The sequence below is a fragment of the Mixophyes fleayi genome, chromosome 2, assembly GCF_038048845.1.
Source record: "Mixophyes fleayi isolate aMixFle1 chromosome 2, aMixFle1.hap1, whole genome shotgun sequence".
Lineage (NCBI taxonomy): Eukaryota > Metazoa > Chordata > Amphibia > Anura > Limnodynastidae > Mixophyes > Mixophyes fleayi.
In genome coordinates, this window is record NC_134403.1 from 98366914 (window position 1) to 98394850 (window position 27937).

The following is a 27937-nucleotide window of genomic DNA, read 5'->3' on the forward strand; positions in this document are numbered from 1 at the left end:
TTGAAAAAATTTTGGAGACCCTAAGGGTGCCTTGAACTGAAAAAGTTTGGAATCCACTGGTATAGACTGATAACATATATAGCGGGCTATTGTGATCCGCAACAAACACATCACTTACATAATGAATTCAGCAATGTCTGGTTATATGTTTCCTACAGAAGAATTAATTAATAAAAATAAGTCTCATGCCAGCATGAATACATTGGAAATGAGCATACTGAGAAACAATACTCAGAATTCAGTTCTTCGAAACACAGTTTAAAACAGAGGTTCTTAAATGTCTGAAAAAAAACTTTTGTGCGGTTTCCCCTTTTGTTTGTTGTATAAATAAGGCACTGTATGATATGCTCTGTCCTATTAACATAAAACATATAAAAGAGGTACCCTTCTTAAAAGCCCAGGACCCATATGTTACATCTGAGAGACAATGGCTTTCCTCAACTTTCTGATAAAATCAAAAGTTTCAGAACAAAGTCTGGGGAGAAGTCAAATTTTGTATGTTGTACCTACCAAATGAAGAATAATAAACAGAATTATAAGTGTATAGGAAGAATCTTGAAGGCCCCAAAATAGGTTGCTTCCTGAGAAGGGTCCAACAGTGCTGCATATGAAGCTTTGATATATATTTCCTCTCCAGCACTCAATTTGAAAATGCCTCCTTGGTAGACAGAATAAAAGTTGTACACTGAATTGTTTGACCAGTTCGCAGTGCTTCCACCCTTCATTAAGGTTTCATGAGGTCTTCCATTTTTATTTCCTTTACAGACATAAAGCATGAGCTGCAAGGGATCTCGGGAAATCTTCAGCGTTGCTTTGTGGTATCTAAAGCAAATATTAGCATAGACAAAATAAAATCCATCTTGTAAGACTTTCAGTGTTCCATTCTTGTAGCTGATGTTTTGTACGTTTGCCCAACCTAGCTTGTCATTCCAAGATTTCAGGTGCACTATGGATTGGTCACCTTAAAAAAAAGAATCAGACAAAGTGTCATGTAAATAGGCTCAAGTAACTGTGACATTCTACTAGCATTTGATAAGTTGCATGGTAACACAGGCTAGAACGTTTGCTGCTTAATACAATTATGTTTTACCTTCCTCTGGATCAATACAATGAGAATTCATGAAAGGTTAAACCTAATAGACCTGTGTCTTTTTTCAACCATATTATTTAATAACCCCTAACACCTGCTCCTAAATTTCCCAATTAATTTAATATTGCAATTACCTGGGTAGACATAATTAATTGAGGAGAAGGGTTTAATTAAACTTCAATTAATTCAGCATAAGTAACCACAAAGCAGAGCAGAGTATGATGAAAAAAATATTAGAGTGTAATAAATCAAGTAAATCGAGGTGATATATTTTATAATCTTAATGTAACAACAGCTTAATGGTATTAATGCATTTGTTTTTCCTTCAAATCCAGTAAATTATAGTTAACAACTGAGCTTCTTGGAAATATCCATTAAACAGAGGACTGCACTAACCTACTGATTCCCAACACAGTCCTTCACGGTTAGGTCATAATGTTATAGGCAGTGGTCTAAGTGGAAATTTAGAAGTGGCGTTATTAAAAATGTAAGTGAGTGGAATTTGATAGTTTTACAATGAAGGCAGTAGGAGAGATGATGGTATGGTATACCACCGTATACCACCGTATACCAGCCACTGGTTATATGGTACACTAAGGGTAATTTAGGAGCAGAAATGCAGACACACACCGTAAATGCTGTTTCTTCTCATTTTCTGAAACTATATTAATATTGTAGCATGATTTCACCCATTTGTACATGTAAGTAATGAAGTGGCACTTCAAGATGATGACAACTGTTGGGGTGCACAACTGTGCTCCTTTTGATGGAAGGAGCTGAGTGGACGAATGCAGTATTGTGTCTCGTAGTGCAAACAAATACAAACATTCACTTCAAAGGGTGGAGACTGTGCATTTAGCAGACCATTTTAGTGGTTGACTCAATGACTTATTAACTTCCAGGCTCATGTTATACATGAATGCACAATGTGACAAAATAAAATAAATGCCAATGTCTCCTTATTCTCATGACATATTTAAGAAATAGATGAAGCGGCAATGAGCAATATTTTTTTAAATTAAGGGGGTAGTCCATAAGTGATAGTATGTAGAACTTTGATGTGACTCTTTTCCTTCTAGCAGCATATACATTCCTATTCCTATCTTGGATCATAGGGGTTTATCTAACTGCAGTTTCCAGGGATTACCGCATTATCTAGTAAAGTAGCTATTTATTATTAGAGGATCGCAGCAGATATTTCCGCAGATATCTGCTGCAGTTCCAGCCCCATCGATCATAAATCGAATCCCCATAGGTGTCCTTGGGGACTGCAATCATGCCCTATTTATCAAGCTCCAAATTGTGAAGCTTGACCCTGACAACTATGCCATCTGAAAATGGCGTTAGCTGTTCTATCCTATGGGGAGAGCATCGCAGGAGAGGGATCTTCCGATCTCTCCTCGGCAGGCTTTGTGCTCCCCAATCGCAAATTCTGCAGGACTATAATAACCCGTACTATAGATGATGCGATGGGACATGTTTGTAGCAAAGCCGCTCCTCCGGCAAATCAATTTTAATAAATCGCCACTTTAATTAATTTCTTATCATTGCGATCAGAAATGATAATTAACATGAGCAATATGCAATGGGTCATAAATAGACCCCATTAAGTGCACTTTTGTGTAACAATTATGCAACCCTAGCTACTTTTCTTCTGGTTTATAAATTACCCTAATTAGCTGCAATTCATAGTCATTTGTAAAAAAATACTGATATTGCAGAAATTTCAAGTAATTAAGGAAAACATGTTTAAGTATATTTTACTCTATTACTCAGTGATTATGCAAGTGGTTGACCGGTCAATATTTATTTAGGTCAAGAGAGTGTACTGTAGAAAAAAATATATATTTAAAGTGCAAAATAAAAATATTCCAGCAATTTTTGGCAAGACATTCTATGGTTTGGTTAAAATCAAGTAATAATTTTAGCCAAGTTCTGGTCAAAGTATTACTCTGTGCACTCACAGACCCTATGTCTGGGTGGTCAAACTCGATTGCACAAGCAACATAAATGCCAGATTATTGGAGGAGCCATTGAAAATAAACTGAAGGGAAGGTTAGTGGAAATACAGTACAATACATTGTACTGTGCATTTTGTGGAAGTATTGTTTTTACCAGGTCACTGAATGATTAGCCTAGGCAGTTGTCCAGACAGTAAATATATGGCTACATAAATATTGATTCTCTCAGTTTGTTTTTATGACTCTTCTCTGAGGTAACTTCATTTGGATACTTGGTCTAATTCTGTTACATACAATTTTAACAGTGTATAAAGAACAGTTAAATAGGCAAGAAAAGCTAATGCAGTATCATTTGTACTACGTAAGTAAATATACTCTTCTCCAAGACAGACCTACATACATTGGAACCCACATTCTCTTAATATTTGGCACTTCTCTCATAAACAAAAACATTTCACCCCTCACCCCTATGGTCTAACACTCAGGGGTAAATTTATCAGGTTGTAGGTTTGAAAAAGTGTAGATGTTGCCTATAGCAACCAATCAGATTCTAGTTATCATTTATTTAGTACATTCTACAATATAACAACTAGAATCTGATTGGTTGCTGTAGACAACATCTCCACTTTTTCAAACCCATAGTTTGATAAATTTATCCCACTGTCTTTAATCTACCATTTGCTTCAAAATCGTATTCATTAGTCCTATCTTTTCTTAAGGTCTCAGACTCCTTTTTCTTTTGCACAATTTTACTGAAACTGCTCTCTAAAGCGTCTCGTGATTTTCTGACTGCTAAGTCAAGCGTTTATTTGTAATGCTTCAGCATTTGATAGCAGTTGATGCAATCATTTTCTGCTAAGGGAAAATGCCCTTACTCTAATGCCACCTCTCCAACACTAGTCCCTCTAAATGGGGCAAATAAAAAAATAAAATGTGGAAAAAAAATGTTGTTCATGGCTGCACTGAACAGCAGATTCCTAATTCAGGCATTTAGGGTGGAATTCCCATTAGCTATTAACTCCAAATCACTTGGCTTATAGGGAACATTGCTTTTCAACCACTACTTCAATACTTTTTTCTTTTACAAATGGGTGCCCCCTAGGGATCAGTGAGGGGCCAGTTCAATGCTGTCTATATGTTTCTTGTTGGTAGCACAATAAGCATAAGGAAACCCATCTCAATCAACTCTCCTCCCATGAACTCTAACTGTTTTATAACTAATACAACTGTCTTAGTTGTTTCCTCCTTGATGTCTTAATTTGGTTTAAGTGTGTATCCAATTTGTTTAATTTCTTATATTTGATTGTCCTCCTGCTTAGTAGCAGAAAGATGGGTGATAACTCCTGTTCCCAAAAACTGGCACCTCTACATTTTGTCATTCTTCAGGATTTGAGGAACACACGAATGTGTCTAGAATTTGAAAATATAAATGCCTCCAGAAAATGGAAATGCTGCATAAACTTTACCATGGTTTGTGTTGAGCTAACACTATACTTGAAGGTGGAAATACTGAGAATATTACATTCTGCACATAAATATAGTAATCACTCAGTGTGTTATACTTCCACTCACCTGGTGTACTATTGCCTATCGTAAGATGTGCAACTGGCCATGTCTGATGATTGTTATGACTTGGCAAGACTGAAGTCTCCATTATATCTGAAATTAAAAATACATTAAATAATGCAAAAACCATACTGCAGACATGAAATAGTTAAAAATAGCCATCATTCAGCTTACCATGTCCTACATGGAACTGTTTTTCCGAATTCAACCCTTGTGCTTCCTGAAAGTTAAATAAAAAGAAACTTTTAAGCAAAAAAACTAGACTTCAAATATAGTTTGGCTTAAAAAAATACTGCAACAAATATCCTACATATAATACATTATCTGCCAGTGAGGCTCATAAGCTTTGTGTCCCTTCTCTGTTTGCAGCAATGCAGCAGAAGACAATACTGTAATCAAGGGATTGAACATAGCGGTGGTAGTCTCTGTTGCCCGGATGTAATGCAGCTGCAACATTAACTGTGCTAGAGGTTTTAATCAGAGTTGGATGTACATGGTTTTTATTGTGTAAGATAAGCATTTCCATACGGCACATGCACACCAAATAAACTTTAGCATATGTAGTAGTCAAAGTGGAAATTTCAAAGTGGCAGTATGGATATTTAGAAGTAGCGGTTGTATTTTGTATTTGAGTTTGTATGCAATTACATTTTAAGTGGAACATGCATTTTTTCCACATTTTTAGAAACTGTCAAAATACTATTCTCTTCTGTGTATATGACACTTCATTACATTATTACATTGTAGACAAATAGGGTTTGCACCTTTCACATTTAATACTAGCACTGTCAAGCCACACATATATATATATATATATATATATATATATATATATATATATATATATGTATATATACTTTGTCTATGCTATCCTGAGGCATAAGTATACACACTTGTTACTCGTAATGTACACCTAGCTTAAAAACTAGTCCTAAACATCTGCAGGTAAATGCAGTTTTTTGTGTGTGCATCTTTTCCTGTGTACATTTGGGGCTCAAATGTATATATTTCTACCGGAGCTCAAGATTGAGAAAAAAAAACAACAGTTTACAATGTTTTGTTTTAATGTCCATGTGCACAATCAGTTTAGTTTAACTCTGTAGCTCAATGGTACCTAGAGTCATGGCCAAAAGTTTTGAGAATGACACAAATATTATTTTTCACTGCTGCCTCAGTTTTTATGATGGCAATTTGAAATTAATTGCATTTCATATGATCACTCTTCATGACATTCTGGAGTATATGCAAAGTCCCTCTTTGCCATGACAATGAACTTTATCCCAAAAACAACATTTCCTCTGCATTTCAGCCCTGCCACAAAAAAAGGACCAGCTGACATCAGATTAGTGATTTCCTCGTTAACACAAGTGAGTGTGTTGACAAGGACAAGGCTGGAGATCCATCTGTCATGCTGATTGAGTTAGAATAACAGACTGGAAGCTTTAAAAGGAGGGTGGTGTTTGAAATCATTGTTCTACCTCTGTTAACCATGGTTATCTGCAAGGAAACACGTGCAGTCATCATTGCTTTGCACAAAAAGGGCTCCACAGGCAAGGATAATGCTGCTAGTAAGATTGCACCTAAATCAAACATTTATTGGATCATCAAGAACTTGAAAGAGAGAGGTTCAATAGTTGTGAAGAAGGCATCAGGGAGCCCAAGAACGTCCAGCAAGCGCCAAGACCATCTCCTAACGTTGATTCAGCTGCGGGATCGAGGCACCACCAGTGCAGAGCTTGCTCAGGAATGGTAATAGGCAGGTGTGAGTGCATCTGCACGCACAGTGAGGTGAAGGCTTTAGGAGGATGGCCTGGTGTCAAGAAGGCCAACATAGAAGCCATTTTTCTCCAGGAAAAACATAAGGAACAGACTAATATTCTGCAAAATGTACAGGGATTGGACTGCTGAGGACTGGGGTAAATTAATTTTCTCTGATGAATCCCCTTTCAGATTGTTTGGGGCATCTGGAAAAACGATTGTCCGGAGAAGGAAAGGTGAGCGCTACCATCAGTCCAGTGTCATACCAACAGTAAAGCATCCTGAGACCATTCATGTGTGGAGTGTTTTTCTCAGCTAAGGGAGTGGGCTCACTCACAATTTAGCCTAAGAACACAACCATGAATAAAGAATGCTATTAAGACATCCTACAAGGGCAACTATTCCCAACCATCAAGAACAATGCCTTTCCCAGCATGATGGATCAAAAGATCAAAATATTGGGTCCATGACCAGGAAACTCCCCAGACCTTAATCCCATTGAGAACTTGTGGTCAATCCTCAAGAGGCGGGTGGACAAACAAAAACCCACAAATTTTGACAAACTCCAAGCATTGATTAGGCAAGAATGGGTGGCCATTAGTGTGGCCCAGAAGTTGATTAACAGGGCCACATGCTGACTGATAGCCGCCCAGGGTGAATTGCAGAGGTTTTCAAAAAGAAGGGTCAATACTGCAAATATTGACTCTTTGCATAAACTTAATGTAATTGTCAATAAAAGCCTGACTCTTATGAAATGCTTGTAATATTACTTCAGTATACTATAGCAACATCTGGCAAAAAGGTCTAAAAACACTGAAGTAGCAAACTTTGTGAAAACCAATACTTGTGTCATTCTCAAAACTTTTTGGCCATGACTGTATATTTAGGTCAGCTATATCTCTTTGTGTATAAGCACTTATCCCAATAGGTAACATTTGCACAGGATTTGTATTCAAATGGATCATGGAGCAATAGCACTGCCTATGTAGCCTCTGGGAAGTTGCTCTTTCAGTGTGTAAGATAGAAAAATGAATATGAAGGCAACAGATTCTCAAAGCATCCATACAGGAAGTGGCTTCTTCAAGAGAGGTTTAACATTTGAATTAATTTAAGTGAAGATACCTTTTGTACAGCTGCATTAAACGCTAGCTTTATTCCATCACATAATTTTCCTCCATCATCTGACAATGCATCGCTGGTGTGTGGTGCTTCTCTCATCTTCACAATCGTTCTCCAGCACTGGACCTCTTTTTCAGTCATCCAGCTTGGTTCCACCTTTTAAAACAATTGTGGGCATATTGACAATCAGAAATACTTAAGATGCTAAAATAAAAGGAAGGACCACCTTAAACCCACGGTACTTATTTCTATTGTACATGGTTTATTGCAAAACTGATATTATCAGAAATTGAGACAGTTTGTAACAAAATGCAGATGGTGTCACATTTGAATTGTCCATAATGATGACACATGTTCATCCTCCAATTAGCATGCATTGGGGTGAATTCAATTCCCCTCACTGTTCTAAAGAACAATGCAGGGTGTGCATAATTAGTTATTACAGTAATTTTAAAGCAGATTTCTAATCAGCGTTAAAATTACCATACTAACGGTAAAAATGCACACTACTTCTAAAGAACAATGCGGGAAATTGAATTCCCCCCATTTAGTGTGCCACTTTATTTTTTTAAACACTTTATTTATAATTTTTGGTATGCAATACACAAATATTCCGCATGAACACAAGTGGGCAAACACATGTGATACCTTGAAAGTAACATAAGGAAATTACACCATTCTCAGATGGAACAAATGCAGACTGTACAAAGGAAAATGTATGACACCAGTCAAGAGCAGATAAACAACCTGAATGAGGCATACAATAGTATATAGGTTTATACAATAGTTAATGTAGGGAAAGGAAGGGAGGGGGGGGGGGTGATGAGACCAAACCTGGAACCCCCGGTGACCAGCGGCCAGCTAGACCGGTGAATCATTTATTATCCTACCTAATAATGATAAAAATAATAGACTAGTATTTGGCCTACTTAACCCTATTCATAGGAAGATAGTTGAAATATCCGGAGCTTGGTTAGGCATTCGGGCTATTGTAGATAAACCAATAGCCCCAAATTTAAGAGAATTTATGGATTTTCTTATTTAAGTATGCCGACATTTTTTCCATTGTCAACAAAAACCAGTGTGCCAGTTTTAAAATCTTCAGCTGTGTGACATAAATTAGAGGGTTGGATGTGTATATGTTTACATTATAGATCACTTGAGGTCAGGTCCATTCATTCCAGAAACTCTCTGTGAAACCTCAGTTATAATTAGCAGGGCTTGCCTTTGCCACTGTTGTCTGTCGAGTGATCTGATATGACCCTTATATGAATTTTTGTGGAATTACAGTATTAAAAGATCAGTAGCCGTAGAAAAGACCAAGGGGTATATTTACTAAGCTACGGGTTTGAAAAAGTAGAGATGTTGCCTATAGCAGCCAATCAGATACTAGTTATCATTTGTTTAGTACATTGTACAAAATGATAGCTAGAATCTGACTGGTTGCTATAGGCAACATCTCCACTTTCTCAAAACCCACAGTTTAGTAAATATACCCCCAATTCTCTTTCTTATGTTAGCAGGAGTTCATTCAAATCAAAACAAATGTAATAATTGTTATCATTACATCATGGTGACACATGGGTGTTTTTTTCCAGTAAAATAAAACAAACAAAAACTACAAGATATAAGGTTAGTGGCTCCAGGAACTTTCAAATGCGGTAGTTAAGATTAATACAGCAATAATAGTAATAGGCTGTGGACAAGAGCATCCATGTGACCTCCTTTGATAAAGTTTCTCATTGGAAAGTGTTTTTGAGTAGAGATTGATTGGAGCAAGCTTAATATTTTTGTTAGAGACAGATTAATAACGACAAAAATTCCTTAGTGTACCAGGGTCTTTTATAGTGATTCCTTTACAGGATCTACCGCCTCCCCACTAGCCCTAGGACTCATTGCTAGTGTCCCTTTCATTCTTTCAGGACACTTATTCCCTCAGTACAGGGGAGGGCTGGAAAATTTTATCCCGGGGGGCAGGGCCGGTGCTAGGGTCCTCGGCGCCCTAGGCACAATTTCAAAATCCCCCCCCAGCACACTGCCCCGCCACCTGGGTCTCAATGCCCCCCCCCCCCCGGGTCTAAATGTTCCCCTCCCCTCTCTTTCCTTACCTTAAAGGCGACTCCATAAAGATACTCCTCGCTGCTGGGTCCCTCCCCTCACTGACACTGTCGGGCCGTGATGATGATGTCATGCCCGACAGTCAGTGAGGGGGGGGGAGTGGAGGAGAGGAGTCGGAGGGACGGTCATTCCCATCAGCTGTTGGAGGGGAGGACGACGGTCGCAATCCATGGCCCCTCGCCCCTCCCCCCTCCCTGTGGATCTATCTGAAGCTGTGCAGCGGCCGCGGAAGGTATGCTCAGCGGTCACCACACAGTATTAAAGTACTGTACTTTAATACTGTTGTACTTTAAGTACAACAGTAATAAAGTACAATACTTCTGTGGCGCCCACCAGAGCCGGGGGGCAAGACTCAACTCAACAGCCTATTAGGAACATTTTAAAGGGAAACAAATACAGGTGGCTCAGTGACCCAGCCCAAAGTAACCCACTATGGGATCGGCCTGGAGGGCAGATAACTCCCTGCCCCCCAGCCCAGCCTGCGACTGCCTCAGTAACACAATATGCAGGTTTATTTTTCAGTACCATCTCTATGCTGTTGATACCCAATTCAAACACCTCCCATGAACTCTCTCTCTCTTTTATGACTAACACATCTGAAAGTCTCTCAGCCGTGATGCTGTGTAAAGTCATCCCTCTACCCAAAACTTAAGACACTCTAAGGGCAAACTCCTGATATTTATCTTTATTACATCTCAATTCCTTATATTCCCACATTCCACTGACACCCCATAGCTGATCTCTATCTCTGTAATTAACTCTACTGTAACTTACACTTCAGAAGCCCAATGTCACATTTGATTCCACATGTCCTTCATTCCCCACATTCAATCTCTGGAAAAATGATGCAACCTGCACTTAAATAATATCCACCCCTGTCTCACAAAGGGCCGAAACAGTAATGCATGCAATTTAGTTCCCTAATATGTGGATTACTATTAACCAAATGGGCACTGTACCATGCCATCATAAATGTGGCTACTAAACTGATTTTCTTAATGAACAATTAGAATATTTCAGCAAATATATGAAGGGAACTACTCACAGTACTTTAGAATGTAGGAAAGCACCAATCCTCTGCAAATTATATATCTCATTAGAGGTGAGCTAGTCCTTGCTCCACCTGATTACTGATCCCAGTGTTGTGGTGCAGAACATTGTCCAGAGCATCACACTGCACCCGCTGGCTTGCCAATTTTCCTGCTTCCAACACATCAACTTCAAGATCTGACTGTAAACTTGCTGCCTAATACATCCCACCCCTTAACAGGTGCCATTGTAATGATATAATCAATGTCATTCGCTTCTCTTGTCATTGGTTTTAATATTGTGCCTGATAGGTGTATTTCCCTCCGTATCTCCTATAGATTAGAGATGTGAAATCTGTGGGTTAGGATCCTAACTGAAATCTCAGAATCTATTTTAATATTCCCTGCTATTAAGATACACAATACATTTTATTGGAAACCACTTCTTATTGGGTTCCAAAACAATATCATACTCCAAGGCAGTCTTGGCCTTGTAAGCACTCAAGCAAGAAATCTCCTGGTGGGGCTTCTGCAGGATAAAATAAAATACTAACCTACTTTTAGGTGAGCACAATAAATATTAATACTACTTAATAACTATCTATGGCATATTACACCCAAGCAAGCACTTTGAGTAACTGCCTTTATGCATGAAAGTATACATTCTAGACTGCATAACAAAAGTTGTAGAAAACCACCACATATGAGTAGAGTTTTGGAGAGGCAGCAGCAACGGGTCATGTCAAGCAGTGGTGTAGCTACCACTGGAGCAGCAGGTGCGGTGCATAGAGATAATGGGACCTGCTGTGCAGGGAACTAGCAAACTGTGGTTCCCAGCCCTCATATCTCTACTGAGGACCGTGATCCTTCCACTAACTAACTAACTATCAGTCCGCTTGCCTCTATTCCCATCTCACACCATGACACTGCCTTGTCATATGCATTCCTGTCCTGACATAATCACAGGTGTGGCCAGGTCACCATCGCCCACATTAGGAGTACACTCTGTGCTGTGAACATTCTGAACAGCTGATTGCCTAATAAACACCATACAGAGGAATAAGCAGGAGATGAAGATATAACACAATAACCCTATTCAAACACACGTTAATAAAGAGTGATCAGTTTTAGTTGCTGGTAAAATAAAATGTTCAATATTGGCAACCCCTTTAGCACAAAGGGGAGATCAACAAAAAAGCAGCCTAAGTTGGCAAAAAATGTAAAATCAGAGCTGTCAGCATAGAAACAATACTAAGTAGTACCAAATAAAATGTTCTAGGGACACAACTTTTAGACTCTCTACAGTACCTAGATATCAGTTATTAGTATGTACTTATTATATATATATATTGTTTTTAAAGACTATCATCATATAAATGCCATATGGATACTGTAGCGCATTGCATCAAGAATTACACTATAGTTATATTACACTATAGGCAAGGGTTCAGTAAAGCAGAGTGAGGCCAAGTACTTCAAATTAAACTATTTATAATTTTAGGCAAGAGAAGCATCATTTCATCGGTCTTTAAATGTTTCTCTACCACTTCCTCTTCTTGAACTCATAGGAAACCAGCCAAAAGATGCAAAACTCACAAGCCACCATGGGAAATTGGTTTTGCCTGCAAGAGCTTCCACACAACATAATATCCTGTGAGATCTGATCAGAGCCACTTTTTCAGTAGTACATGTAAATACAATCACAACTGGTGTGGTAGTATAGTCTGATGTTTAATACTAATAAGCTGTCACATTTCTAGAATAGTCATATGTGGAACAGTTATACACTAGGAGAAGTTCAGGAATGAGTCCAGCTGTTAAAACATCATTAATTGTATCACCATAAAAGCTGGAGAACTATAGACTTGCGGCATTCCTAGTACAGTTTTCACTTGAATTACGAAGGAACTGATCTTTATTGCTGGTCTTTAAAACTGAAATATGACCTCTACCGGGACTTAATATGATTTATTTTAATAAACATCTGCTAGATAAGGATTGATACCTTATGGAATACACTCTTGACATGGTACATTGAACATCCTGCCAAATTGCATTATTTGTTTCCCACGGTATCTCCTATGTGATAGAAGTTAATGAAGATAAAAATGCAAAGCGCAAACCTGATGTCTTCCACATTTCGTTTAAAATGTCTACACAGGTTCACTTCCTGGGAAATGGATAACTAGAGTGTCAAATGGCAACAAATTGACACTTTTTTGCGACAATAGGATTCATATGGCTGAAGTTCAAGTCCCAGAGCAGACAGCTATAGGCAGATAACAAGGCCACGCAGGTACAGAGATACTGAACTAGCTTGAGTTGGTAATACCCACGGCTAGGATCCGAAATGTAAGGGACCCCTGCAAGGAGGTATGGAACCCTGGGGTGGGTCTATAGCGCATGTGGGGTGTGAAGTAAGATGGACATAGAACTGGAGCAGTGTAACAGAGCCCTGGAGTAGTCAGCATGAGAGGGCAGTTTCCCAGGAGAGGACTTGGAACCCAGTTAGAAACTACAGGCAGGACAAACTAGTGTATATATACATATATGGGCAGGGCAGGGCATACTACTCTGATGTATCATCCTATTTTTTTTTTATTAAATTTTGTATTTTTCTTATTGCCGGTGCTGGTTCATCTGTTGAACAGCTGCTTTTTGAATTACGGACTATGCACAGCTTTTTAAAATTTGATTTACTTATTGTGAATTGAGTGCATCCTCATGTATATATATATATATATATATATATATATATATATATATATACACACATATATATATATATGTATATATATATCTGGAAAGGAGGCACTGAAGATAATGGCAACAGGAACCTACAGCAGGAATACTGGAGCCAGGAACTCTATGCAGTACAATTGAAAATATAGATACATGCTCTGGCAACCTAAAGGTGCACAGATTGGTTTACATAGTGTGCCAGAGGTGTGTGCTACTTTCCATCACACGTGAAGGAGGCCTGAGCAGTCATGACTGCATCTATAAAAGTCTGGAGTGTCCAAGAAGGCACCCGGGAGCTGTCGGGTAGAAGGAGACCCAACTTCACCGCGAAGACGAGAATGAGAAGCGCGCCAGTACATAGAGTCCTCACTGTAAGTCCAGCAAGTGACACAGAGTACTATTATATGGGGGAACATAATTCTTTATAATAAACAATTATATATCTTTGTAAAATTTGTTACTTTATATACAGATACAAACTGACACATATTTACACACACGCACATTTATACACAGACTCACAATGACAACAACCGACACACAAGACATCAAAACAACACGTTGTCAGAAGTCCTCCACCTTCTATTACCTGTCTTACTGCTCTACGAGGGGCTGAAGCAGCTGCCACAGTCCTCTGCACCCTTGTTAGAGGTGCAGCAATAGGCCCAAGTATATGGCATATAGGAAGTTGTGATGATATTACTTCATGACCTCTTACTACCAAGTTTGTATCCTTGGGCTCAGAAACTACTGTGGCCTTGGACCCATCTCTTTTCCAAACAAGGCTACCAGACAAACAGCAACTGAGCTTAAGACACCAGGAGCAGCTAATTAAATCTGCAAGAAAAGGTGTAAGTGTGACTGACTTTCAACAGCCTAAATCAGAATAAAATCAGGTAATAAATAAGCTATCAATTCCCTGGATCACCCTCACCCCACCAAGGTCCACTCAAACACCACTATCATGAGGTGGCTCCTCTTCATAGGCCAGTCAATCCCAAAATAGAGACTGTTGGTAGATATGCAACTGTCATGACAATTTAAAGTACTACTGCAACTCACTGGAAATAGATGTGACATGTTATCATTGGGATCTGTTGTGTACAGAAATTTGTAGTGGGTGATGTTGACAGTTCCAGAACCTTAGCTCCATATATAGTGAATGATAAGGGAAAACAGCTATGGAAGCTAAGTGGATACTTTATTAGGTACACCTGTATACCCCCTCGTTATTGCAATTATCTAATCAGTTAATCACGTGGCCAGGGCCATCTTAACAACATTATGGGCCCCCGGGCAAAGCAGTGCACTGGGGCCCCTACCTATACAACCACTAGCAGGAAAAAAATAATTAATTATCGATAAAATTAAGCTTATATTAATTGTTACCTGCAACAAATTCAGTGTTAAAACATTAAAAAAAATGCTGTACTACAGAAATGATTGCACAATTATTTTTTTTTATTGAACAAATTATAAACTATGAATAATTTATTATCAAAGTGTACAACACCAACAAAATTATAAACTATGTGTGCCTGGATCACTATTAAATAACTTTTGGTAAAAATTTATTTAAAGCAAATAGCGCAGGGCACTTATTTATGTAATTGCGCGTACACTTATTTTGATATTGTGTGTGTATATTGTGAGATAGGAAGTCGTTATCTCTGAGACCAGGGTAGAAAAGTTGGTTTTTCTGTTTAACCTTCCTATAGGATATGCCTATTTCTGATGTATATATCTGATACAATGTACAAAATATAATATAAATATAATTCCTTTTTTATGTATGCAACAACAATCTGCTGATATTTTACAACAAAGTCACTCAAGTTAAACAATAACAAAGGTAGCTAAACTCTTAACACTTAGGGGTATATTTACTAAACTGTGGGTTTGAAAAAGTGGTGATGTTGCCTATAGCAACCAATCAGATTCTAGCTTTCATTTATTTAGTACTTTCTACAAAATGACAGATAGAATCTGATTGGTTGCTATTGGCTACATCTCCACTTTTTCAAACCCGCAGTTTAGTAAATCTAGCCCCTAGTCTTTTTTTTTATTCCAAAAATGTCTAAAATTACATACCCCTGTCTCACTTCACCCCTGTTGTGCAGGGCTTCAATTACAAGTCCTATTGGGGTGAAACTGTTAAGCCATCAAATAGGGTGCTATCTTCATCTGTGCATGCAGTATGAGCCTCCTCTTGCTACTGTTACCCTATCATGGCTTCTTGTTAGTGCCCTGTGGGGCAGGAGGTAGATAATCTAAATTCTATTGAACTTAAAATACTCCTATTGAAATGATTTTGTTATACACCATACATAAAAACAAATACTATTAATTTCATTTACAAAGCAAGCAAGTAGAAGCAGTTCATTCATATGAATAAGAAGGTGTCCACAAATGCGTTGTTAAAACACAAAAATGCATTCAGTAGAAATATCATTTTACCTTGTACCTTTTATTGCCTGTTCCATTAACCTTTTCCCAACCAGAGCAGACAACCAACTGTTACATGTTAAAAAAAAGACCTTCTAAGACATCAATTAATTTATTTTATTTTATGCGCCTTCTCCATTCTTTATGCTCCAGGACCAGGTGATTTTTATATTTTATTTTTTTTTATTTTTCAGCCGTCAGCATCCCTTGAAATAATAATAAAAAAAAAACCCTTAACTTACCTTTTAATCGACTTCTTCTCCTCTTCATTTTTCTTCAGAGTCACAGCTGCTGTCTGCTGAATGCTGTTTTTGCGCGGGGAACTCCTCCATGCTGCGCTCCTCAATGGATGTCGGGCGTGATGACGTCACGCCTGACATTCACTGAGAGCGCCGCACGGAGGAGGAGACCAGGGAGGGAACCAGATCGCCAGCTTTTTTTGTCAGGATTTTTTTTTTTGCCTTTTTAGCCTTAGTCTGGCCTGGTATCTGCGCACAATGGGCAGTGAAGAAGAGTTCCTGGCCGCAACAGCTACTTGATGGGCAGGACCCCCGAATACTTCCCTTAGGGGAGTTCCCTAAGCCAATGAAAAGCCAGCCTAGCTTTGACTGGCGTGACCTGTGCAGGCAGTGGGCGTGATCATTGCGTGAGTCCCGGGATTAATTACTGCGGGCTGTGGCTGCTGCATCTCGCAGCGAGATGGTTTCCCTGCTCCTGGTCTCCTGAGACCAGGACTGCTCTCCCTGCTGCCCCAGAGGGTGACAGCGCTGCCTCGGATGGGTGGGCCCCCCTAACCCGCAGGGCCCCTGGGCACCTGCCCATTGTGCCCAATGCAAGAGACGGCCCTGCACCTGGCAGTCACTCAATGCATATAAGCTTGCAGGTTCAATGGTCAAGAGGTTCAGTTGTTGTTGTTCAGACCAAACACAAAAACGGGGAAGAAATGTGATCTAAGTGACTTTGACCATGGCATGAGTATTGATGCCACACAGGGTGGTTTGAGTACCTCAGAAACTGCTGATCTCCTGGGATTTACAGAGAATGATGGGTAAAACAAATAACATCCAGACAGAAAATAATCATACAACAGTGTTATGCAGAAGGGCATCCCTGGATGTACAGCACATCAAACTTTGAAATGGATGGACTACAGCAGCAGAACACCATCCCGGGTGCCACTCCTGTCAGCTAAAAAAAGGAAACTGAGGCCACAGTGGGCACAGGCTGACCAAAACTGGACAGCTGAAGATTGCAAAAACTTTGCCTTGCTTGACACATCTCGATTTCTGCTGTGACATGCAGATGGTAGGGTCAGAATTTGGTGTAAACAACGTGAATCCATGGATCCATCCTGCCTGGAGTCAACGATGGAGGATGGTGGTGTGTAATGGTGTGAGGAATGTTTTGTTGATACACATTAGGCCCCTTAATGCTAAATAAACGTTGTTTAAATATCCACAGTTTACCTGAGTATTGTTGGTGAGCATGTTTATCCCTTTATGGCCACAGTATACCCAGCTTGTAATAGCTACTTCCAGCAGGATAACTCACCATGCCACAAACCACATGTCATCGCCAGCTGGTTCCACAAACATGACAACGAGTTCAGTGTACTCCTATGGCCTCCAGTCACCAGATCTCAATCAATAGAACAGCTTTGGGATGCGGTAAAATGGGAGATTCATAGCATGACTGTGCAGCTGACAAATCTGCAACTGCGGGATGCGATCATGTCATCATGGACAGGATCTCTTAGGAATGTTTCCAGGACATTGTTGAATCTATTACACGAATAATTCAGGCTGTTTTGGGGGCAAGAGGGGGAGGGGGTCCTACCCCAAATTGTAAAGCTGTACCTAATAAAGTAGCTACTGAGTGTATGTAACATGTACTTACTGTACAAAGCAAGGCTGAGTCCTATGGCAACAAACACAATAGGAGACATTTCCGCAAGATAAATGTAACTGCTAGGCAGGAATAATAAATCATGAAAGCCTGAGATTAACATTGTGTCTCTACTCCACACATCCTGTGACTGATTTTTGTGGTTAAAGCATAAGCAAGTAGAGAAGTAGCTTGCAAAATCTTATAAACTTTCACTCAGCTTTCATGTCTTTGTGGTAGTCCAACACATTCTTCTTACAAGAACAGAAAAACATTTTAAAGTAGAACTATACCTAAAACATCTCAGTATGTTGTACAGCAATGTAAGCGTAATGTTCAGCCTTTTCTTGGCTTTCCCACTAACTCTGGTTAAACAGAACATTATTAGGAAGTGGTTCACAGCTTGCCATATTACTGTGAATATCTGTGAACCAACCATATTACTGTGAATATCTCTTTCACATCCCTAGACTTTAATAAAAATAGTCTATCCTTTCTGGTACAATGGATGAGTCAGTAGACTTTTCCTACTTTTATTATTTATCTGCATGTCCTGCTTTAAAACATCAGGACAGTATGCTTCCACCATTATATAATTGCATACCGAATTTAGGGCTCTATCCCAACCGGGGACATGCTTGTCCCACGAGTGGGAATGCTGGGGGGAAGGGGCAGCTTCTTGATGAATACGGCTCTCTGTGCGCTCTGCTTTGCCAGACTCAATGCACTGCATGATACGTTCAATATATATGCGGGGGCAGCGCCACACCCCTGTTGTGATGTGGCCATACAGGGCCACGTCACAACAGTGATGTGGGATTTTAGGTGTTGGGAGCTGTGCAATTGTATTTGATTTCAGAATTTAGAATTTGAAGCCAAGTCACCCACTATGAGAGATATTCATGGTTGCTCTCTCAGAAAAAAACTGTCATTGCAGAACTAAGTCAGTTTAAATACCCATTTAAACTTCTTTACATATATAAGCAGTGCTTACAAAGTATGTCCTTCTATGTTTCAATACTAAACTGGAAAACTGTTATATAAAACTAAGTGTAATGTTTAGTCTTACGTCTTTGAAGGAAAATTGTACTGTGTAATTGGGGTATACAGTTTGGGCCTCATACATTAAGGAAAGTAAAGCAAGAAAAAGAGTAACTTTGCACCTTGACACAAACCATGTTACGTTGGAGGGGATGTAAATTTCAAATGTGATTGTAAATTTGTAGTTGAGGTAGGGTCTGTCCCTGTTGTCAGATTATTATGTAAAATTGTAGAATGCCTAATTATCTATACCAGACAATATTTCAATAAACCTTCCTTTTGGTATTGAGTATTCAACATCAATATAGGGAATAGCTCTAGTAATTTATAACTATAATCTCTATTCATATGTTAAATGATTGCAGTACTTTTCTCTGTGCATTTACTACCTAGTAACAAATGCTTCAGTGACTAGCAGGAGGAGATTTAAAGGGTGGATGCAATTTTACCTTTCAGGGTTGGGCTCCCCAACTCTAGAATAGCAGTTTTCACTTCTCTTTATTATGACAGCAAGTAAATCAGCAGTCAAATGTGGTGAGAGAAAAGGTTCCAGATTCAGGTTGGTCATTAAAGTTACCAGAGGATGTTTGAAACAACAAACACCTAATAAGAATACCTGATAATAGTCGCACGCCATGCTCCTCTCAGCTATTACTGCTTTGCCTACCTAGCGGGTGTCATTGTAGCTGACCTATGAACTTCCTATTCACATGAATCAGAAATTCAAAGGAAGGGCATCAACAAATGGCCAGTCCTGTATCAAACAGGCTGACTACTAAACATGGAGGGCAGCACAGTGGCCTAGTGGTTAGCACTTCTGCCTCACAGTGCTGGGGTCATGAGTTCAATTCCCGACATTGGCCTTATCTGTGTGGAGTTTGTATGTTCTCCCGGTGTTTGCGTGGGTTTCCTCCAGGTGCTCCGGTTTCCTCCCACACTCCAAAACATACTGGTAGGTTAATTGGCTGCTATCAAAATTGACACTAGTGTCTGTCTGTGTCTGTGTGTGTGAGTGTGTGGGTATATTAGGGGATTTAGACTGTAAGCTCCAATGGGGCAGGGACTGATGTGAATGGGTTCTCTGTACAGCGCTGCGGAATTAGTGGTGCTATATAAATAAATGATGATGATGATGGAGAGGAGTGTACCCTAAGACCATTATAGCCATCAGGAACCCAGGTGAATCCAGCAAACAGTGCATCAGGTGTAAGTATACTTTATTTTTTTAGATTTTTTCCACCCAAAATTACACTTTTACTTATTTAATAATCTTGTGTTGTAAGTACGTGATCTAAAAAACAGTATACATTAACTGCATAATATATCCTTTAAAATATTATGTCCCAGTAGCACCTTATAAGTTTTTCGGGGGACAAATAGAATTCTGACTCTTAATACATCAGAATAATAGGATTTCAGCAAAGTGCTAACCACAGGGGGTACATATAAAGTTGGGTGTATTTGCACACCCAGAACCCTATGTAGAGTTGGACACAAGCCCATTTACATAGCACAAGATACAAATTTCACTACTAAGCAAGCTCACAAAAAAGACTTACACTTCAGTCAGTTACAGCTTGCATATACGACTCCTTACACTTATAGAGGCCGATCGTGGAGGCAAGGTGTGTACAAGCATTGGCAAAGCACAATAAGGGTGTATTCAAGTAAATGCAACCAACGTAGACCTGGAAGCAGATACGCTTGTCAAGAAACTCAATACAGCACCACAGCGGACGCTTCTTTGACAGCTCTGCGGCTGCTGTACAGTACAGTGCTGCTGGTAGGGGCAGTGTTTAGCGCCCGTTTGTTCGCGGAGGGGAGGGGTTTCTGGAGGACCAGAAATCCCCCCTGCGCATGCTCCTGCCACATTGTATGTGCCTTTTTTTGGATTCAATTTACGACTGCGTTTTTATTTTGGACACAATTTATACCTGCTCTGAATGCACATAGGAAAATACTCATGCAAAAAAGCGTACTTACGTGTATATGTTTGGTTTGGAAACTAAAAAGTATTTATTCCAGACATACGTCCCACAATAGTGTAGGGATGTGGCTTGACAGTGTTATCAGTAAATGCTTGGCTGCCATTTTAAAGTGGCAAATGACATTGATTTGCCAGTTCTGTACTGGCAAAGCCCCTGAAATAAACAGCTGCATTTAGCAGTCCCTTGGTCTCCAGATACAGGGCGTGAGAAGTTTGTAAATTAAACCATGCTGCCTCTTTGTTATCAAATTATTTTCAACAATATATTTGAAAATCACAGACTTCAGAATCCCTTCAAAAGCTTTACCCAAAACAGTTTTCTAGCTCCAATTTTGATCCCTTTTGTTAAAGAATGGTACCACATCTGCTTTCACATCCACATCCACCAACAGGGCCGGACTGGGACTAAAAATCAGCCCTGGCATTTAAAGCACACAGGCCCAGTGAGTGTGTGTGTGGGGGGGGGGGGGGTATTTATTTCTCCTAATGACCCTCAACATTACATTATTAGCACCCCAATTACATCAATAAACACCATGACAATACATTATTAGTACCCAAATTACAGCAATAAATAACCCCCCATACATACTCATACTACATTAATCATCCCCACATTACAGCAACCGGCATCACCCCACACATTACAGCAACCGGCATCACCCCCCACATTACAGCAACTAGCATCACCCCCCACATTACAGCGTCCAGCATTACCCCCACATTACAGCAACTGGCATCACCCCCCACATTACATCAACCGGCATCACTCCCCACATTACAGCAACCGGCATCACCCCCCACATTACAGCAACCGGCATCACCCCCACATTATAGCAATACCCTCTCCTACTTATTAGCAATACTAGCACCAAACACACTACAACATTGCCACCAGCACGCCACCCCATACTACAGCAATACCACCAATTATACAGACGCCACTGTAGGAAACAATGTTTTGCTTTTTTCAAATCTCCCACAAAATAGCAACAACGAACAGAGTACTTACACACATATAGGTAACAGGTACCCTTTTCCCTCAATTAAATAGTAATGGCAGAATTTTCATGAATCATTCCACATGAAATAAAACTAACATATATCTAAAAAAAACATAACTATTGAATGATCAGTTGAATCCACACGGCCGCATTAAAAGTATTTCCATCTACAGCAAAATGTCAGAGAAAAATATTTTTGTTTTACTACAGTAATTGGATATGCGTCTTTTCTATTCATTTTAAATAACACAGTATATAAATTAAGGGGGATAGAGGAGGTGGGTGAGAAATAATTGGATGTGATCCATCAGTTTGATTAGATAGGAAACATTTAGATTATTTACCTGGAGGCGTCTACCCCCTTGACACACAGGCAGGGCTGACAAGAGGAATTTTGGGCCCCGATACAGCAACTTCTTTGGGCTCCCATCATATTCAACAATGAAAGACTTGCCTTTGGCAGAAGTTCATATGATGCCACACCGTAGTGTGCCCAGTTCATATTATGCCACATCGTAGTGCCCCAAGGTCATATTATGCCACATAGTATTACCCTCAATTCATATTTGGTCATGCAGAAGTGCCCACAAATCATATTATGGCATAGTAGTGCCCCCAAATCATTAGTAAAGCTCAGATAAAAACTCATTCACAAATAAAAATTGCTACAGCATATCAGATACTGAGTGTGAGTCCCAAGAGCAGCTTAATACATCATTTACAATGCAAACAAAAATAGATATATTGACACAATTACAGATAAAATTTATGACAAGCAATGTTTTTTCCTCTTAATTAAAAATCTCTGTACAGATAAATATGCAAAAAACATTACAGCGCAATAATGAGCAATACATAGTGTTAAACATTATTGGATACGCTGTAGTGTCCCCAGTTCAAGAAAGGATGGTTAAAAACATATTGCACACGAGAAAATATATGAACTTACCTGATTATGGCATCCTGTGTTCTGTTCTCCTAGTGGGCGCGCTGGGCGAGGAGGGATCAGCAGCTGTCAGCTCACACAGGCAGTCGGGAGCAGGAATAGAGGGCAGTGGTCGAAGCAGAAATTTAGGAGTGGGGGTATAGAAAATATAAGTGAATGGAGTATGAAGGCTTGATTTTTTATTTTTTTTAACACTTGTCCCCTCTGTGCATTTCCATTCTTCATTACTACTTGTGTTTTATGATGGCTGCATCCCTGACATTCCCATTCTTAAGATGTCTCTCTCTTTACACTTTCTTTTACCTATGCCCCTGCACCATCTTCTCCTTTGTCCCTCTCACTTAACCCCCTGCACCACCTTCTCCGCTGGCACTCACACATCTTCCTGTACCACCTACTCCCCTGGCTCTCTCACACGTCTTCCTGCACCCTCTACCCCCCGGCTCTCTCACTCCTCTTCCTGCACCCCCTACCACCCTGGCTCTCTCACCCCCTTCGGCTCTCTCACCTCCTTTCCCAGCACCCCTTCGGCTCTCTCACCCCCTCTCCCAGCACCCCCTGGCTCTCACCCTTTTTCCCAGCACCCCCTTCCGCTCTCTCACCCCCTCTCCCAGCACCCCCTTCAGCTCTCTCACCCCCTCTCCCAGCACCCCCTTCAGCTCTCTCACCCCCTTTCCCAGCACCCCCTTCCGCTCTCTCACCCCCTTTGGCTCTCACACCCCCTCTCCCAGCACCCCCTGGCTCTCTCACCCCCTCTCCCAGCACCCCCTTTCCCAGCACCCCCTTCCGCTCTCTCACCCCCTTCGGCTCTCACCCCCTCTCCCAGCACCCCCTGGTTCTCTCACCCCCTCTCCCAGCACCCTCTTCGGCTCTCTCACCCCCTCTCCCAGCACCCCCTTCGGCTCTCTCACCCCCTCTCCCAGCACCCCCTGGCTCTCAACCCCTTTCCCAGCACCCCCTTCCGCTCTCTCACCCCCTTTCCCAGCACCCCCTTCGGCTCTCTCACCCCCTCTCCCAGCACCCCCTTCGGCTCTCTCACCCCCTCTCCCAGCACCCCCTGGCTCTCAACCCCTTTCCCAGCACCCCCTTCCGCTCTCTCACCCCCTTTCCCAGCACCCCCTTCGGCTCTCTCACCCCCTCTCCCAGCACCCCCTGGCTCTCACCCCCTTTCCCAGCACCCCCTTCGGCTCTCTCACCCCCTTTCCCAGCACCCCCTTCGGCTCTCTCACCTCCTTTCCCAGCACCCCCTTCGGCTCTCTCACCCCCTCTCCCAGCACCCGCTGGCTCTCATCCCCTTTCCCAGCACCCCCTCCGGCTCTCTCACCCCCTCTCCAAGCACCCCCTAGCTCTCACCCCCTTTCCCAGCACCCCCTGGCTCTCACCCCCTTTCCCAGCACTCCCTGGCTCTCACCCCCTTTCCCAGCACTCCCTGGCTCTCACCACCTGAAAATCGCGGCACCCCCGCCCGAAAATCGCGGCACCCCCGCGACCCCCCCCCCCCTGAAAATCGCGGGCACCCCCGCCCGAAAATCGCGGCACCCCCGCGACCCCCCCCCCTGAAAATCGCGGGCACCCCCGCCCGAAAATCGCGGCACCCCCCCCCCCCCTCTTCAGTAAAAAAAAAAAACAAATTAAAAAAGACAGGAAACTCACCAGTGTAACTGGCTGCACAGCATAACGGGGTAGGGAGCTGGGGAGCGCGCAGCAGAGGTGGCTGGTTCCTCCAGCCACCAAGAAGACAGGGGGAGTCGGGCCAGCCCATATAGCCATCGGCCCTTCTGGCATTTGCCAGAAGAGCCAGATGGCCAGTCCGGCCCTGTCCACCAATCTTGTGTCACTGACTCACTTGTGAGGGAGTCCACAAATATAAGAAATATCAATTATTAAACTTAGTACCTTTAGCACACATGGGTGGATGCAATCTGGACCAGGTGCTTTATCTGTCAAAATCTTGTTTAGGCCTAACTGCACCTCTTCATTGAGGAATGGATGCTATATGGAGATAATATCCATGCACAGTTTTGGTCAAAACCTTAATAAATGTAAACACTAATTCTAATTACTTGTGTAGCGAAATAAGTTATTTTTTTTAAAAAAAAAATATAAAAATGCATAAGTAGTAGCTTGGTCTAAATGCAATTAGATTAAGGGATACTTTGAATAAATGTTACACATGATGGGGTACTTACTATAAATGAATACACTCTAGGGGTACTTGGTAAACTCTTACCTTCACATGGGGTTACATGACTGTAACTTCAATCATGTAAATGTGACTGTGAAATAGCAAAACAAAAGTGTGACTGTAACTTGTTTATATATACATATGCAGAAAATGCAATAACACATTACTCAATGTTATCTTGCCCATGGCTAACATAATACTAGTACCTTACAAGTGGAGTACAATACTGTACAAATAATGTTGGTTTTGTAAAAATAGGTAATTACACAAATTCAATTTACTTGCCAACAAAAAACGATTTTCTAAAACGTCATTCTTTTTTGTTATAGGAAACATGCATATAAGAATTCACTGCTTAATATTTGAGACCCTAGCAAAGACAGAATAAAACAAACAGGAAAACAGTTTAAAAGTGAGATTCCCCTGTGGTTTACCATTAGAGTTATATCCACAGAGATAGTGGGTTTACAGCAAAGTGTTAAACCTGAGTTATATCCACAGAGATAGTGGGTTTACAGCAAAGTGTTAAACCTGAGTTATATCCACAGAGATAGTGGGTTTACAGCAAAGTGTTAAACCTGAGTTATATCCACAGAGATAGTGGGTTTACAGCAAAGTGTTAAACCTGAGTTATATCCACAGAGATAGTGGGTTTACAGCAAAGTGTTAAACCTGAGTTATATCCACAGAGATAGTGGGTTTACAGCAAAGTGTTAAACCTGAGTTATATCCACAGAGATAGTGGGTTTACAGCAAAGTGTTAAACCTGAGTTATATCCACAGATATAGTGGGTTTACAGCAAAGTGTTAAACCTGAGTTATATCCACAGATATAGTGGGTTTACAGCAAAGTGTTAAACCTGAGTTATATCCACAGAGATAGTGGGTTTACAGCAAAGTGTTAAACCTGAGTTATATCCACAGAGATAGTGGGTTTACAGCAAAGTGTTAAACCTGAGTTATATCCACAGAGATAGTGGGTTTACAGCAAAGTGTTAAACCTGAGTTATATCCACAGAGATAGTGGGTTTACAGCAAAGTGTGAATCCTACATATAATTTTTCAAAGAAAAAAAATAACTGTTCTGATTATAAAAAAAGGAGAAATATGGTTGTTCTCTGGAAAGCCCAGAAACAAGAAGTATGTATTCTATGAAGTTTGCAAATACCAAAACGAATATATCTTAGAAATAGTATAATAGGAAAAGCTGATTTTAGACAAACTGGGACCTTGGCTAAAAGGCTTACCAGGGCTCCCTATGTGTTGTATGCAGTACCACAAGTGTTATGCTCCTACATGCTCAACTCAGGCATTTTTGCTACAAATTCCGATAGATATTTCCTATTAACAGCACTAATAGATTCAGTGTAAATTAGACCTAACAGTATATAGCATGCAGTGGCGGATCCAGGGGGGGGGGGGCGATCGGGGCGATTGCCCCCCCTAGCAGACACTTGCTGCCGACGGCTGCACAGTATGTGCAGGTCCGTCCAACCGTGACAGGCAGGGACAGTGTGCTGCCCGGCTGCTCTGACTGTGTTTAAAACACAATCAGAGCAGCCGGGCAGCACACTGTCCCTGCCTGTCACGGCTGGACGGACCTGCACATAGTGTGCAGCCGTCGGCAGCCTAAGATGTTAGAAATCACCCCCCCCTAAATCGCCCCGGGTACAGCATTTTTCTAGATCCGCCCCTGATAGCATGCAAGCTACTGGTAGATCACACTTATAAAGGAATAACTATTACTGAATGCAGTTGAGATATTGGATACGTCACCTCAACACTTTCCAGCCTTTCTCTAGTTAGGTAAGTTTCTAAGTAGTTTCAGCAAGCAAAGGGGTTTGGTTAGTAAATTTTAGCCTGGGGGGCAAGACTCGGCTCAGCAGCCTATTAGGAACATTTTAAAGGAACAAAATGCAGGTGGCCCAAGACCCAGCCAAGGGTAGCCCACTATGGGTCCAACCAGCAGGACAGATGCCCCACTGCCAATCCCTGAGCAAGCAGCATGGTTCCAAGCCTCAACATTGGCCAACATTGTGCAGTTAGTTATAGTGCACTATGAATGACTTTAAAAGTGGGGTCTATGCAACAATTCACCAAGCGGAGCAGAATCTTGAGGGCCCCATGAGTTGAGGGTTTGTCCAACAAATAAAGTCAAACTTAATAATGTTAAGTGCTCTACTTCAAGCTATTTTAAGAAATCTGTATAGCATGCAATAATTTTAACTATAACATGACTGGAAATGATGATGTAAATAGAACACAAAGTATACATAGTGTATACAATACACATATGATCACACATACTGTCACTTCTCTTAGGTCAAGGAATAAGATTTCAGTGCTAAAACCTTATAAAAGTCAACTGTAATTTGGGGTTTCAGTGTGGTAAACTTATCCATTGTTTGTAAGATTTATATACAGACAAAGAAAACTAAAACGTTAAAATAAACTAGTGACATTGTTGTATTTAAAAGTACTTCATATAACCCATTAGATACATTTGTGACATTTTACAGCTCTGCAAACAAACCCTAAAACTTGGGGTAAACAGAATCTATAAGTGTCTTGCTACAACAACTGCATTGCTGGTTAACAACAATGTACGCTAAAAGTACTTCAGTGTTCCCAACAATACAATATATTAGATAAGAGCTTGGTGCATGTTACAGCTCTACAAATAAACTAGTGTCTGATAGACAGCTGTACAGTAACTCCTCTTACCTGTGCCTTCACGTAGAGGTATAGTCCCAGCGTGCAGCCAACCTGCAGCAGTGCCAGGAAGATCAGTGCAATGAAGACAGACTTGGGAAACATGTGCGATCGGTCGGGGATCGCTGTAGGACCCTCTAGCTCCGCTGCCCCCCGTAGGTACCCGCCGGGGCTCATCCCCGCGCCGCTCTCCGGAGGAGCCGCACTGCAGACTGTACAGGGCGCACAGCTGTCACCAGAGGAGCAGAGCTGTGACCTGCACCAGCAGAGATAAAGACTACCTGGCAGGGGAGGCACTTGTGCCGCAACCAATCACCGTGCAGGAAAGGGTTTCTGACCATTGCCTCTTCC

At 41.0% G+C, this 27937-nt stretch overlaps 1 protein-coding gene across 1 annotated transcript; it reads right to left on the reverse strand.

Moving 5' to 3' along the window:
* Positions 1-24: 24 nt before the first annotated feature.
* Positions 25-27937, reverse strand: TNFSF11 (TNF superfamily member 11). The gene is made up of 5 exons (XM_075199764.1): positions 27599-27937; positions 7498-7650; positions 4792-4837; positions 4624-4710; positions 25-961 (listed from the first exon to the last, which is right to left on the reverse strand). The coding sequence occupies exons 1-5, from the start codon at positions 27761-27763 to the stop codon at positions 534-536; spliced, it is 879 nt and encodes a 292-aa protein (XP_075055865.1). The 5' UTR covers positions 27764-27937; the 3' UTR covers positions 25-533.